Genomic DNA, 12565 nt, shown 5'->3' with positions numbered 1-12565 from the left:
ATTTTGCTTTGCAGGCACCTCTTTCCTCTACCCAAGCGCTCCTCCATTAACATTTATTTTTGTTTTTTCAGCACCTGATTTGGCATCTAATCATAAAGCAGCTTCCGGCACCAAACCAAAAGTAGCGCTGGATCCCCACATCCGGCTCAAGGATGGAAAACTGGAATTGGTAAGTGGAACGGGTCCCTCTCCTGAAAGCGAGGTCTCCTCTCAGCCCTCTCCCAGGGTGCGTTATGCAGAAAAAGGTCAATTGGCGTGATAACTCCTTGCTTCCAGCTGCCACATTATTGGCAAAGACAGTAAGGTTATGTGAATGGTCTCCTTCTATTGCTTTTCTGTGAAAGAACTGATCGAGACCTTTCAGCACTCAGGCATGTGAGAACCAGGCCAGGTACTAGCCTGGGGGTCACTATGTCACTTGTTTTTTGGAGGGATTAAAAAATGCAAACCTGAACAGATATAGTCAAAGAGAACCAGCCTGCCTGTTTTCACAGAATAGAGCTATAGCACTTGATCAGTGCTCTAATCTATACGTACCCCATCCTCCACTGAACAGCCTGCTCCAGCCTAATTCCCCTTCACCTCTCTAGGATACTGATCAGGCTGCGTTGGGAATAGCAATAGCCCAGGCGATGTGGAGCGCAGAGCCAGCTGCAGTGCTCAGAACGTTGCCTTATTAGCATCACACCACGCACGTGCTACAGTTAATTAATCTGATTTTTGAGACAGAGGCACCAGAGTCTGCCACCAAACTGTATTTATTGTCAAGTCTGGAAAAGTAAAAAAGGGTCTCAACTCTTCGGCTGAGTTTGCTGGAGGTTGTGTCCAGCCTCTGAAGGTAAAAAGGCAGAAGAGGGCATAGTGAAACATCCTGATTGTTTCCAAAGGGGCATTTAAACACACCTTGGTGTTTAATAAACTCATATTGGTTATTTCTCAATGCTCTGGGGAGCTCCAGAAGTCTCCTCCCGGCAGTTGCACTTCCCTTGGACATAATGCATTTGACTCAGGTAGGTGCAGGCAGCTGCGCTCCAAACTTTCTGGTGCTGCTGTCGCTGCTGGGGTGACCTCGGGCAGCCTGGTGTGGGTGAGGGAAGGCTGAAATATGAGCTATCTCACCGAGGGTGCAGCCAGAACCGCTGCTCCTTTCATCATTTTATGGATAATAAATTCCAAGGGCACCATCAAAGGGCAGAGAGTGGAGCTGCCCATTTGCTCGCCGAGACCCCAGCGAAGGGCTGAGTGCCCCTGGGGTCCGTGGTTGGTTTTGGGGTGCATGTCCTCCCCCCCCCCGCCCCGGGTACTGCAGGCAGTTGAGGGGGGAGCGTGGGAATGCACCTCTTCTGCAGGGCCGGGGGGGCGCCAAGGAGGCCCCGATGCAACGAGCATCTGCTGCCACCCGACGGCAGAGGCAGCGCTCACCCGCTGGCTCCTCCCGCCTCCCGGGAGGGCAGCACGGAAACAGGGACTTTTCTTCCGAGCCTGCCTAATTCTCCTAAAGCAGGATTTAGGATTGCATTTTTGCAGAGACCTCTGCTCGTCATGGGTATAAAAGCAGCTCTTCTTTGGTGAGAGGAGTGGGGACGCTTGGCTTTCCCTTTTAAAAGCCAGTGGTATGAGCAGGCAGCTGCAGCAGTGCCAGGGCCAGGAGATGCACACCAACCAGCACACAGCGGAGGTGGCTTTGGGGTGGCCCTCACCAGATGCCAAACATCTGCAGACCGGGGCATCCCGAAGCCCAGGAGCTGGCAGCGCTGCCTTGCACAGGGGTGGTGGGCAGAGGAGAGGGAGGTGGGACTCAAATGGGTCTTGCATGCAGCCCGTGAGAGCAGATGGGTCCCATGGGCTTGCAGATATCAGAAACGTGAGCAAGGACTCATCTCCAGCCCCTTTCCAGGGGACCATGCGGGAGGTGCTGTTCATGCAGGAGCAGGAGCTGTGGGTGCAGCCTGGGACAGGGGAGTGTTTAACTTGGGCTCTTTCCCAGAGTCTGCTGAGCTTAACTTTGTCTTTTAAAAGCTTTGACTTGCTGCCGCCAGCAGTGAAGTGGGGCTTGCACAGGTTTATCTGCTTCTGTGTGGTGCCCTGGGGTTGAATTGATAAATATCAGTAGAAGACATGGCATCAGGCATAATGAGAGAGCAAAAGGCGCAATGAAGAAGCTAAATGTTTGAATGTCTCCTGTTGCCACAGGAAATACTCTATGAATAGCTTTTATCTTCTCGGTTCCAAACGCAGTTCCTGGGCAGTAGGAGAAAGAGGAGAGGCTGAGCTCTTGGCAGCTGGGCCTTGCTACAGCTCCACCGGCTTTTGATAAAGCTCCTGACAGTTTGTCATAGCTGCAAATCTGCTTGCAGTCTGTATAAAATGTTCTTGAAGGGACGTGAACATGTCCCTGTCTTCAGGAACAGACATTTCTGTACATGTGTAGGAAAGGAGACTGGAAATCCAGCCCAAGCCTGCTCCTTTAGGAGATGCTGCCTGGAGAGTCACTTCCAGGAGAAAACCCAGCACCAAGTGTCTTCCCAGCACCTACTTCAAAGAGTTGCTTTTCCAGTATTTTTCTTTTCAAAGGCTCATTGTTTCTGCTCAAGGTTCTGCAGTATCTTGGTCTGGATGTGACCGAGGAGAAGAAGAGGCAGTTACGGCAAAGCTTGACCACAGACTCACAGGGGACAGTGGCCTATGGAGGTGAGCGGGCAGCTCTGTGTGTGATGGGGTTTTCCATTTTTGTGTAGCTTTGCTGGAGGCTGAGAAAGGAGTGAGGCATCTGCTGAAAGGTGGCAGGTAAGATACCTGGCTGGCTATCGATGTAGCCTCAAAACAGCTAAGAACAGTCACAAATACAAAAGAAGGTGTTTGGTAGAAGCATATGTAAATGAAAATATAAGAAAGTCGGTGCAAGGGCTCACTCTCCTTAGCCCCCAGCTTGCCATGCAAGAGCTGATCAGAGGACATGCAGAAAATAAAAGCCTGCTCTGCTTTCTGTGACCTGGCAGCGTGTATCTGGCCCACAGGGTCTGCTCCCCAGAAGTTTTTTCGCAAAAATTCAAAGCCGTCAGCAATGTCCCCACCAGCAGCAATGTCCCCACCAGACAGAACAGGCTTGCAAAGCACAATGCCTCTTGGACAGATTTTTTTGTGCAGAGCGAGCAATGGGATACAGAACTGTGTGCCTCTCCTACAAGCAACTGGCTTCATAGTTTGTGGCAATAGAAATAAGGATGATTAGGGGTATTTATTTGGTAAATGTACTGGCAGCAAATTGCTGCTCTTGCGGTAAAGGCTCCGGTTCCTGCTGCAGCCCTGGGCTGAGGACAGGAGGGGCTGGGACCCCGATGTCACCTCCCCTCCACTGCGCGGGCTCCCATCTGTCCCACACAGACCCTCACTCCGTGCTTTCCGCCATAACCAAAAGCAAAACAAATCTGGATTTTCAGACTTGTCAATTTAACACCTTTTCTAAGTGCTGAAGTCATTGAGTTGTTTTTTGTTTAAATCAGCATCATGAGAAATGCCAGCAGGCAGGCATGTGCCTTTTGTCAGAGAAATGTGGTTTTGGCTTAAAGTTCTAAAATTCTGAGAACCACAATCATGACTACCCTGCTGTGAAAATATCTGGGTGTTTTGGTTTTTAGAAGTTTAACTTTTTTCAATTGGATAAGAAGCAAGGGTCTGGTAGATTGTCAACAACTTATTTAAGCTTGATGGGATTGCCAAAGTACTCAGAAGTGTTAGAGAAGACTGGCATCTCCAAACCTGCTCTGCTTGGCAGTCAGTGGATGTCCCCCAAATTGGTGGCATTTTCTCCTAACACACAGTGCTTTCCTCTTTTAGCCTGTTAAAAACTAATTCTTTCTCGCAGACCTTCTCCAAGCACTCCGGGATCTGATGCAGGAGGAGCTGGATGAGGCTGGTCTGGATTCCCACTCCGTGCTCTTCACGCAGCACGAAGTGGCCAGTTTGCTGGATACATCGGCTTTTCACTCTCCGGTCAGTCAGTCCAACGCTCTTCTACATTGAATCCATTAATCTTCTACGTGAAATCCATGAAATTCTGAGACGGGAAAAGCTAAATTACCATTTTATGGTTGTTCTACAGTTATAAAGAGAAGAGAACTATGCATTAATCATTTCAATTATAGGAAATTCTATAAAAGACCTCAAACTTCTCATTTTTAAAAAGGAAATAACAATATCTACAGGATGATATGAAGGAAGCAGCCTAGCAATGATGCAGAAGTGACATTAGCCATAATTAATCAATTCCAACTAATTTCACCTGGCTCACGAAATGAAAATTCACTGTAGCACAGCTCTTCCAGCTATGTCAGGGATCAGAGAGTGAAATGCTGTGGGGTGAAAAAAAACCCTGCAGTTGAATTATTTAATGTGCCTTTTGATCTGTTGCATAAAAATGCTGACTCTTTTTCAAAGTGATTTTGACTCATCGCTATTCTGGGTATGGAAAACAAGATGCCTGCCATATAGCCCCGTGCTTTTGGTAAAGCCCAAGCGGTGCATGATGCTGTCTGTCCCTCTGCCTTGCAGACCTTCGACTCTCTGAGCTGTAATGGCAATGAGGAGCTGGAGCAGCTGCAACTGGAAATGATGGATCTGCGGCAAGAAGTCCGAAGGCTAAAGGTGGAGCCTCTCCTCTGAGCAGTTTTCTTGGCTGGTGTCTTCTGCTGTAGCTCGCTGTAGTCGTACGCAAGGGTAATAGTGTAGCCTGTCCCTCTTAAGAAGTCACCAGTTTGCATTCTGCGTGTTCCTCGTTAAAAAGGAGACTCATCCTTGGCTCTCCTTAATTGCCTTTTTCTCTCTCTCCTCCTCAAATGCAAACTTATTTGCACTGAAAGTATGCAGTCACTTTTTAGCAGTGAGTAAATGTATTTAAAAATACAAAAATGTGTCTCACTCATGAACATGGAGAGTGCACACGACTGCTTCTGTAAAATATTATTCTGGTGGGTAGGGGCTACCAGACCAGGGCATCTTCTAGAGAATGCCCTATCGCTTGTTGCCTCTAATCTGGTGAAAATACTTTCCACAGTCTCTCCTGAAAGAGGTGGAGAACAGCAAGAAGTCAATGGAAGATGAGCTTCAGAGACTGAACCAGGTTAGTGAAAAGATTGCTGGGGGCCTTGGGGTGGTTTTGGTGGTTGGCAGCTGAGGGGGACGTGGTGCATTCACCAGAACTTCTCATTGCTTCCAGAAAGCACTGGGGTTCCTCTCCGAGAACCGGACACTGCACAGCAAGCTGCAGATGGCAAAGGTCGTGCAGAGACAGGCTCACAGTGCGGAGCAGGACTACGAGGAAGTGATCCATTTGCTGGAAGCTGAAATTGCAGAACTGAAGATGCAGCTGGCGGGGAAGAAAGCAAAACATGTCTCTGAAATAGAGGTAATGCAACCCCTCAGCCTGGGAAAAAACCCACAACCCTCCTGACCCTTCTTCTGTGAGTTTCCCTCCTTCTATTTACAAAGGAAAAATGAACATAGCACATACATCATTTGTTGTGTATGACCACATGGTCTCAGGGTCTCTGTTATAATTTCCACTGTCCATTCCAAAAGGACAGTGGCTTTCTGCTTGTAGCAAATGTCATAAATTGGTGTTTCCAAAAGCCCAGGCTGGAGCATCATCATCACCTTTCTCTTCTTTCCTCTGGCCCCGTCTCAGGAGGACATCCTGGAACTGAAAAGACAGTTGTCCCTGGCTGATGGCCAGTTACGAAAATCAGAAGTGTCACGGAAGCGCCTGGAGATCTGCAATAGGAAACTGCTCCTGTTTGTGCAGGTGAAGTGCTGAACCGCTCCTGGTGCTGGTAGCATCACTGTGGCCTCTTACCTTAAGGGTGATTTTGCAAGTCCAAATAACTTCCTGGTCCTTAAGCAAGAGTTTGTTGGGGTTTTATCTATCTCATCCTAAAAAGGCACTGTCTGTTGGTTAGGAGAAACTAGGGAATGAACTCATGTACAATCACATACTGAAGAGCCATGTAAACACGGCGGTGCAGGTTTGCCTGGTGGCTCTGCTATCCCTGGCTCACTGCTCCCCCTGTGATGCTCTGGCTGAGGCTGCTCCAGGAACTCTGTTGGACATGATGGTAGAAATCCTGTGGTTTAACTTTCCCTTTGTATAACTTTGTATAACTGGACGGTTGCTTCTCTACACAACAAATGTGAACTCAAAGAGTGGTTTTGCTCTTCCAGTGCTTTTTTCCACAAGATTTCCTCCAAAATTGCACACAGTCTTAGTCTTTTAATTGACTGGTCTTCCACTTCACTACCTGTATCGGGAGTACAAGCTTGTGTAACTAGTAAACTGTACAGCACAGCACCACTAATATTCAGTATATCTGCTCCAGCTACTAGTAGACTGTCCCAAGAGCTCCTGAAATCACTAGTGGAGCACAAGGAGGCATAGATGCTGCGTCCTCTGCTTCAGAGAAGGAAGAATTAAAATGCCTCTAGACCTGCAGCACTACCTGCTGGTGCCTTTGTGGTTTGGAGCTGGACTTTGGAAATGGATTTGACTTGGCCCCAGAGTCAAACATCACAGGATTTTGACCACTGTCTTCCTTTTTTATGCATCCCTCAGTAGTGTTTGAGAATTCACTAACTGTGCATGGTAATGAGAGCTTACACATGCAGGTACAGTCCAGAAACCAGGAATTGCTAGTAGTGATGTTCTTTGGAAGAGTATTTTTATGTTGCATTTCATATATTTCAGTGTTGGTATTAAAATGCGTAATTTAGATGTGGCTGTATATTTGCATAGGCTGTGAATGTTGCTTGAGTTGCAAAAGGCCTTGAGATATTCGCTTCAAGGGCAATGAATAAGCAGAAGCTGATTACTGTCATAATAAATCTGATCACCAGGAAAAACCCATGGGGTTTGTTCTCAGGAATTATTAATTCCTACAAGTTTGAAACTTTTTTTTTTTTTTTTTTTTTTTTTTTTGTGTTGCATGGCAGAACGTCCACAAGGTCCTGAGCACACCCAGTCATTTACCTGATGAGAAAAGGTAGGAGATGGCTTCTGAGAATCTTGAACAGGAACGTGAAATGTCCATTTCTGACCTTTCTCAGGGGAAGGCGATTCACACGCAACCTACCCAGAGTTTCTAAACATACTGTCGCTTTGGAAGTGAAACCATTGGGGAAAGATGATCTGGAGTCTGCTGGTGGATTGGGACTTGGTGGGGTTGGCCTCCATTCAGACTTTTTTGGGGAGTGAGTAGGTGAAATACTCCTCTGCTTAAGTTATTCTTGTTAGCAGAGACCCTAAACAGGTAGTTTCAAAGAAGCAGAGTTTTGACACACCTGCTTTGCCTAACATAAGCCAGTTTTTTGCTTTAAGACCATGTGCTTTATTATTAGCAGTTACAGTAACTGACAGAGTGTAAGCAAAGAGCTGGCATGACTCTCAACTGCATGAATGGCTGCAGAAATAGAGTTCAGGCTGCCAGACTTCCCTTCAACCTGAACCTATCTCCTATCACTTGGAAAAAAATGTAACACAACTCTATGTGTGCTTTTAATTGATTAAACTGCTGAAAGGTCACTGTCCCATTGGTAATGACCAGCCCCTTTAAAAAAGCTGTTTTTTATGAATGATTGAAAACAATTTTTAAGTTTTCAAGATGGTTACTTGTAGTATAATGAAGGAAAAATGTTTCTGAGAAATTCTAAAAAATACTTTGATATCTGCCTGTAACACAACAATGCATGTCTAAAAGAGAGTCTTCTGTGCTGCTGAGTGATCAAGACACAATCCCCCCTGAATACACAGAATTTATATAGAATATCCCTCACAAGAGCCTGGCCGAGATTTTCAATGACCATTCTTATGATAGAAGTATTGATGGCACTTTCCATATTTATAAGAGTCAACAGTGAAACAGAAGAGGATAAAACAGACGCGGTCTCAGATTCATCTCTTCCATCTTCAGATGTTGTTGACCTTTTGCTATCTGAAGCTAAAGAACTGTTAGCACCAATCCTCTCCAACAAGGATGGTAAGGACTAAATTAACTGGAGGAACCTGAATCCAAACAAGTCTCAAGGATATCTGTTAGTGTAATTTACAGTTTCCACCACCTTCCATATTTTTTGCCGTACCAGTTAAGCCTCCCATACTGATTCTCTCATGCTAACTGAGATGTAATTGCCCTCCGTGTATCCATGTGACTCATCTTTGGATCTGAAATGCAGACTCGAAGTGTAAGGAGTCCAAGGGTGTGACTTGTGCCCAGGGCCAGAGGAAAGGCGTTTATCCAGGGAAAAAAAACTAACAGGCAGGAGGATGGTTTCACGGAATTGTAGAAATTCTGGCTGAAAGGGTCTGCTGGAGGTCAGGAGTCAAATCTTCTGCTCCAGGTAGGACCATCACACTTGATCAGATCTGCTGTGCTTGCAGCCTCCCAGGATGGAGATCCACAGCCCCCCTGGATAATGTGTTCCCGTGCTGCATTATGCTCTGTGATGATGCTGACTTTCCCAGCATCCAGTCTGATCTCCCCCAGGTGCAATATGTGGCCACTGCCCCCAGTTATGTTGTCTGCCACTGCCAAGAAGAGCTTGGCTCCAACACCTTTCTAATTGCCCTTGAAGTAGGAGTGGATGCTGCGAGATTGCCTCTCAGCCTCCTCTTTGCCAGGCTAAACAAGCCCAGCTCCCTCAGCCCTCCCTAGCGTCTCCTTGCAGGTTAAGAGCCCTAGGCCTCCCTTTGCTGGACCCTGTCCAGTTTCTCAATAGCTTTGAACCAGGGATCCAAACCTTTGTTACATCATCCAGGTATGACTACAGCAATGCTGAGAAGAGGGGAATAGTAATCTGTTTCCTTGGCATCCAAATCAGCCTAGATTCCCTTCCCCTCACATGTCTGTGGATGAGAGAAAATCAGAGAAAAGGCATCTAGCTCCATGAGAGTCTGAATTAACTTTCTCAGTCTGAGACTCTGAGCTTCATCCATGAGCCATAAACATTTCTTGGCAGCAGTTATTTGGCCCTGCTTGTCTCCTTCCATGCAAAAGGAGAGTTTCTGATCTCACTGTGTCAAGATCAAGTGAGCATACAGCCCCAAATAGGTGGCCAGTCTTCACTCTTTGATGCTCTTCACCAACTAAACATGGCCATGGTCCAGCATTGTCTTTGTCTCAAAGCACAAGACACAAGGAAAATAATTGTAGCCTTTAAGGAGCACCTCTGATATATGAGCGTGTCAGCATTTTCAGAGTCCCTGCATCATTTAAATGTGCATTATCATAATGTAACAGTGCTACTTGCATTGGGCATGTTTTCTAACCCTTCACTTATACTTGGCTGTGTGCTTACATTTGCAGCTTTTCCATGTGACAGGGACCAGTGCCTGCCTGCTAAAGGAATTCCAAATTACAAGGAGTAGGTGTCAAAACTGCTGTGGTCTGTAATTTTGACAATATGCATACTAAAAACTCCTGTCTGTTTTGTTGGGTTTTTTAATCAAAATTTTTGCTTGACAACTTTTAACCAGATAATCTAGTAGAGGCCTCCAGATGGCCATGTCAGAGAAATATGTCCCTTCCTAGACAGCAAGAGACTTCCTGCCCTGCACCATGAAGTATGGTGTGAATTCCTGGATCTCTCTTTTGTTTTCTAAAATGTTATTTTTCCTTCAGGCCAGATGGGAATTTACGGTTCCATGGCTTGTCTAGCTGGCATTTTGATAGACCACTGTGAGTTCTGAGTAAGGGCAAAAGCATCACTGAATGGGTTAATCTTTTATGTTGTGGTCTCAAGATGCTGTGAAGTCCCAGTCAAGGAGAGCAGGACAACACAGCTTTGTTTGGGCCTTCAGTATCTTAAGAACTTCCCTAAAACCTCTTAAATTACTTATATTTAACAAAGCTGTGTCCTAAAGATATCTGCTGAAAGGGCACTTTGAGACTACCACTGTCTTAGCTGATCACCTTAACTCAACATTAAGATCTGCCAGGACCATTTTTTAGTTAGGTAAAGCAGACATTTGCAAACCATGATTTCAAGGTTATGAAAAGCATTTTCAGACAAAACAGATGGCCAGTACAATCCATGGCCTCCTCTTTTTTTCCCTAAATAATCAGTTGTCTTCATGTCCTTCTCCCAAACTATATAAAACATATTTCTCATTTTCAGCCATCTTCATCAGAAGACCACATGGCCCCCTCCTGCAAGCCAGACCAAGAGCGATCAGCTGCAGCCCCCAAGCCCAACCAATGAACTGCCTAAGTAGCCTGCCTAAATCTCCCATGGCTTGCTCGTGCTCCAGACTGCAACTGTCCATAACACAGCTGCTGCTGTGCTGGGAGATGGGAAGGACACACCACGGGTGCTTCAGCTTCTAGGCAAAATAGACTGAGAAACAAGGTTTCTAACACGAGACTAATTCTTCCGAACTACCCAGGACTTTATCAGGAACGTCCCCTGCGCGTCTACCTCTGAGTTATCATACAAGGCTATTTGCTCATGGTTTTGTAGCTTTACAGAAAAAATATTCTCAAGAGGCTACAAGGGCCTGGATTTCACTGGCAGCCTTTTAGAGCTTGTATTCTGGGTAGTATGAGGAGCATGAACGTACTCAAGGGACTCAGCGGTCTCCAACAGATTCCTTTTGGTATTTCATCTGAAAAACCAAAGTATGTTTAGTGACTGTAATGAAAGCAGCTTAATCTGTAGTGTCCTAGCTGTCTTGGGATAGGTACTTCTCTTTTTATTCTTTTTGTATAGCTTGTCCCAGCTGCAATGCTTGAAATGGAAAGCACCATCTCAGGTAGCTGTTGGACAGAGTGAAGAGGTAGCCAGTTGTATGCTACTGGTGACGATGTATTGCTGAACACCAAGCACTCCCTGGAACGCAAGAGAGGACATAATGAACATATTTCAATAAAGGCCCACAGTGTCACTTGGAAATTAGATACACATGATGCAAGATGGTATGTGGAGAGCAATGAATGGGCTAGAGATCCAAGATGAGCACAAGGTCTGGAAAATAAAATGGAAACACTGCTCACAAGGCATCTGCGTTCTGGGTTATGATTGCAGTTGCTGTGTTCAGCATCTCTGAGACAAATACCCTGCAAGATGCATTGAGAAGCCACAGGAAAATGGGGTGCATTCTGGCTTTTACCCAGAATTGTTACAATTACTTCCAATCTCCTTTGTGGGGGTTCAAAGCATATGGATCCTTTATAGCCTAAAATAAAGGCTTAGGAAAAATCATGACCCTCACCAGTATCTACTGTACTTGAAGATATCACTGCTCTGCTAAAACAGTAACTCTGTGGTGGAACTTCACAGTCATATAAATAACCAGTCTGAAATTTTGGTTAAGCTTAATTTCATAGCTCAGGGTAAATTAAATCTTTTGAATGCATGCCTCAGAATAGAAATTAAAGGAGTTCTTTTAACAGGAAACATAATTCTTTGGATCACTCACAAGGAATATTCCCAGGAAGGAGATACTTTAAAACAATATTAATCTTGGGATACCCTATGGTTAATAGCTTGTTCCCCAGTGCTCTCTGCTTCGATGGAACAATAGTAAATACTGGTGTTACTTGTGGGTTTAGCCCTATGGCTTTGTTCTCATCTCGTGTGTTATATAGACAGGGCAAAGCTGCAAGAAGACAGGTAAGAGATGCACTGAGCAAAATCCAGTCTCACCAGTTCGGTCTGCGCTGTCTCTGGAAAAACGTCTCCAGTTTCCCTGGGGTTAGCATAGCAGTGTGTATTCAAAAGCGTTTGGCTGGAGGATGCATCCTAGGGACATGTCTCCAGCCACTGCTCACCACACTTGCCAGGGAAGAGCACACACAAGAGTTTGGGCAGTAGCAGGTCTTCAGCTGTACTGTGTCATTACATACACCCAACGGCACTTGAGAAACCTAGTAGAAAAGGGACAAGTTATGGGGAAAACAAAACTATTTAGGCGAAACTTTAATCTTGTGGAAGTCAACAGGAGTTTTGGTACCAGCTCCAAGAATCACGGAATTTTCTCAAAATATGAGTATTGAACTCCACCCCCCTGAGTGCTGGAAGGACACAGCCCAGTCCTGTCCGAGCGGGGATCAGTTACGTGTTCTGAAAGAGAATATACTTGATGCTGCTTCCATAGTCAAGTGATTTGTATTTGAATGTCCCAAGAAAGAAGATTTTGTATAAAGTATCACAGCGGGTGAGGGCTTGGATGAGACAAGCCTGACAAAGCACAAACATTGTGCAGTTCATGGCAACTCATGGCAAAAGGTGGAAACAGCGAAATGCTGACCCAGGGCTGCTGTATTCTGTGTATCCTGAGCTGGCTGCTAGCAAAAGAGCTGTGAAGATATTAACCTTATAAAAAGCCCAGACAGTTTTGTACTCTCAGCTTACTGGCAACCTTTTTGGAAAAGAAATCCTCCAGGTTCCTATCAGCCACTGGAGATCCTTGCATCAAGCAAGGATCAAGCACTGTGTGCTTTCCAAAGCAGTCTTATTTCTTAGCTGGTTTCCTTTATTTTCTTTGAATTTATCATGTTCTTTTGCCTTTGCTTCAAGCACA

The 12565-nt window shown here is 45.6% G+C and overlaps 1 protein-coding gene across 2 annotated transcripts in view; it reads left to right on the top strand.

Moving 5' to 3' along the window:
* The window catches only part of LOC141950804 (syntaxin-binding protein 4-like), a 49908-nt gene extending 38868 nt beyond the window's left edge, over positions 1 to 11040 (top strand). For both annotated transcript variants that reach the window (XM_074886123.1, XM_074886124.1), the window contains exons 12-22: positions 72 to 169; positions 2595 to 2691; positions 3866 to 3993; positions 4552 to 4644; positions 5054 to 5119; positions 5216 to 5404; positions 5684 to 5800; positions 6982 to 7031; positions 7894 to 8024; positions 9351 to 9408; positions 10162 to 11040. In XM_074886123.1, the coding sequence (XP_074742224.1) occupies positions 72 to 169; positions 2595 to 2691; positions 3866 to 3993; positions 4552 to 4644; positions 5054 to 5119; positions 5216 to 5404; positions 5684 to 5800; positions 6982 to 7031; positions 7894 to 8024; positions 9351 to 9408; positions 10162 to 10258 (1124 nt within the window). In that variant the 3' untranslated portion in view covers positions 10259 to 11040. The remainder of the gene's footprint in view (positions 1 to 71; positions 170 to 2594; positions 2692 to 3865; positions 3994 to 4551; positions 4645 to 5053; positions 5120 to 5215; positions 5405 to 5683; positions 5801 to 6981; positions 7032 to 7893; positions 8025 to 9350; positions 9409 to 10161) is intronic.
* Positions 11041 to 12565: the final 1525 nt, after the last annotated feature.

Source organism: Strix uralensis, chromosome 16 (genome assembly GCF_047716275.1).
Source record: "Strix uralensis isolate ZFMK-TIS-50842 chromosome 16, bStrUra1, whole genome shotgun sequence".
NCBI lineage: Eukaryota > Metazoa > Chordata > Aves > Strigiformes > Strigidae > Strix > Strix uralensis.
This window is presented reverse-complemented; position numbering and strand designations above follow the sequence as displayed.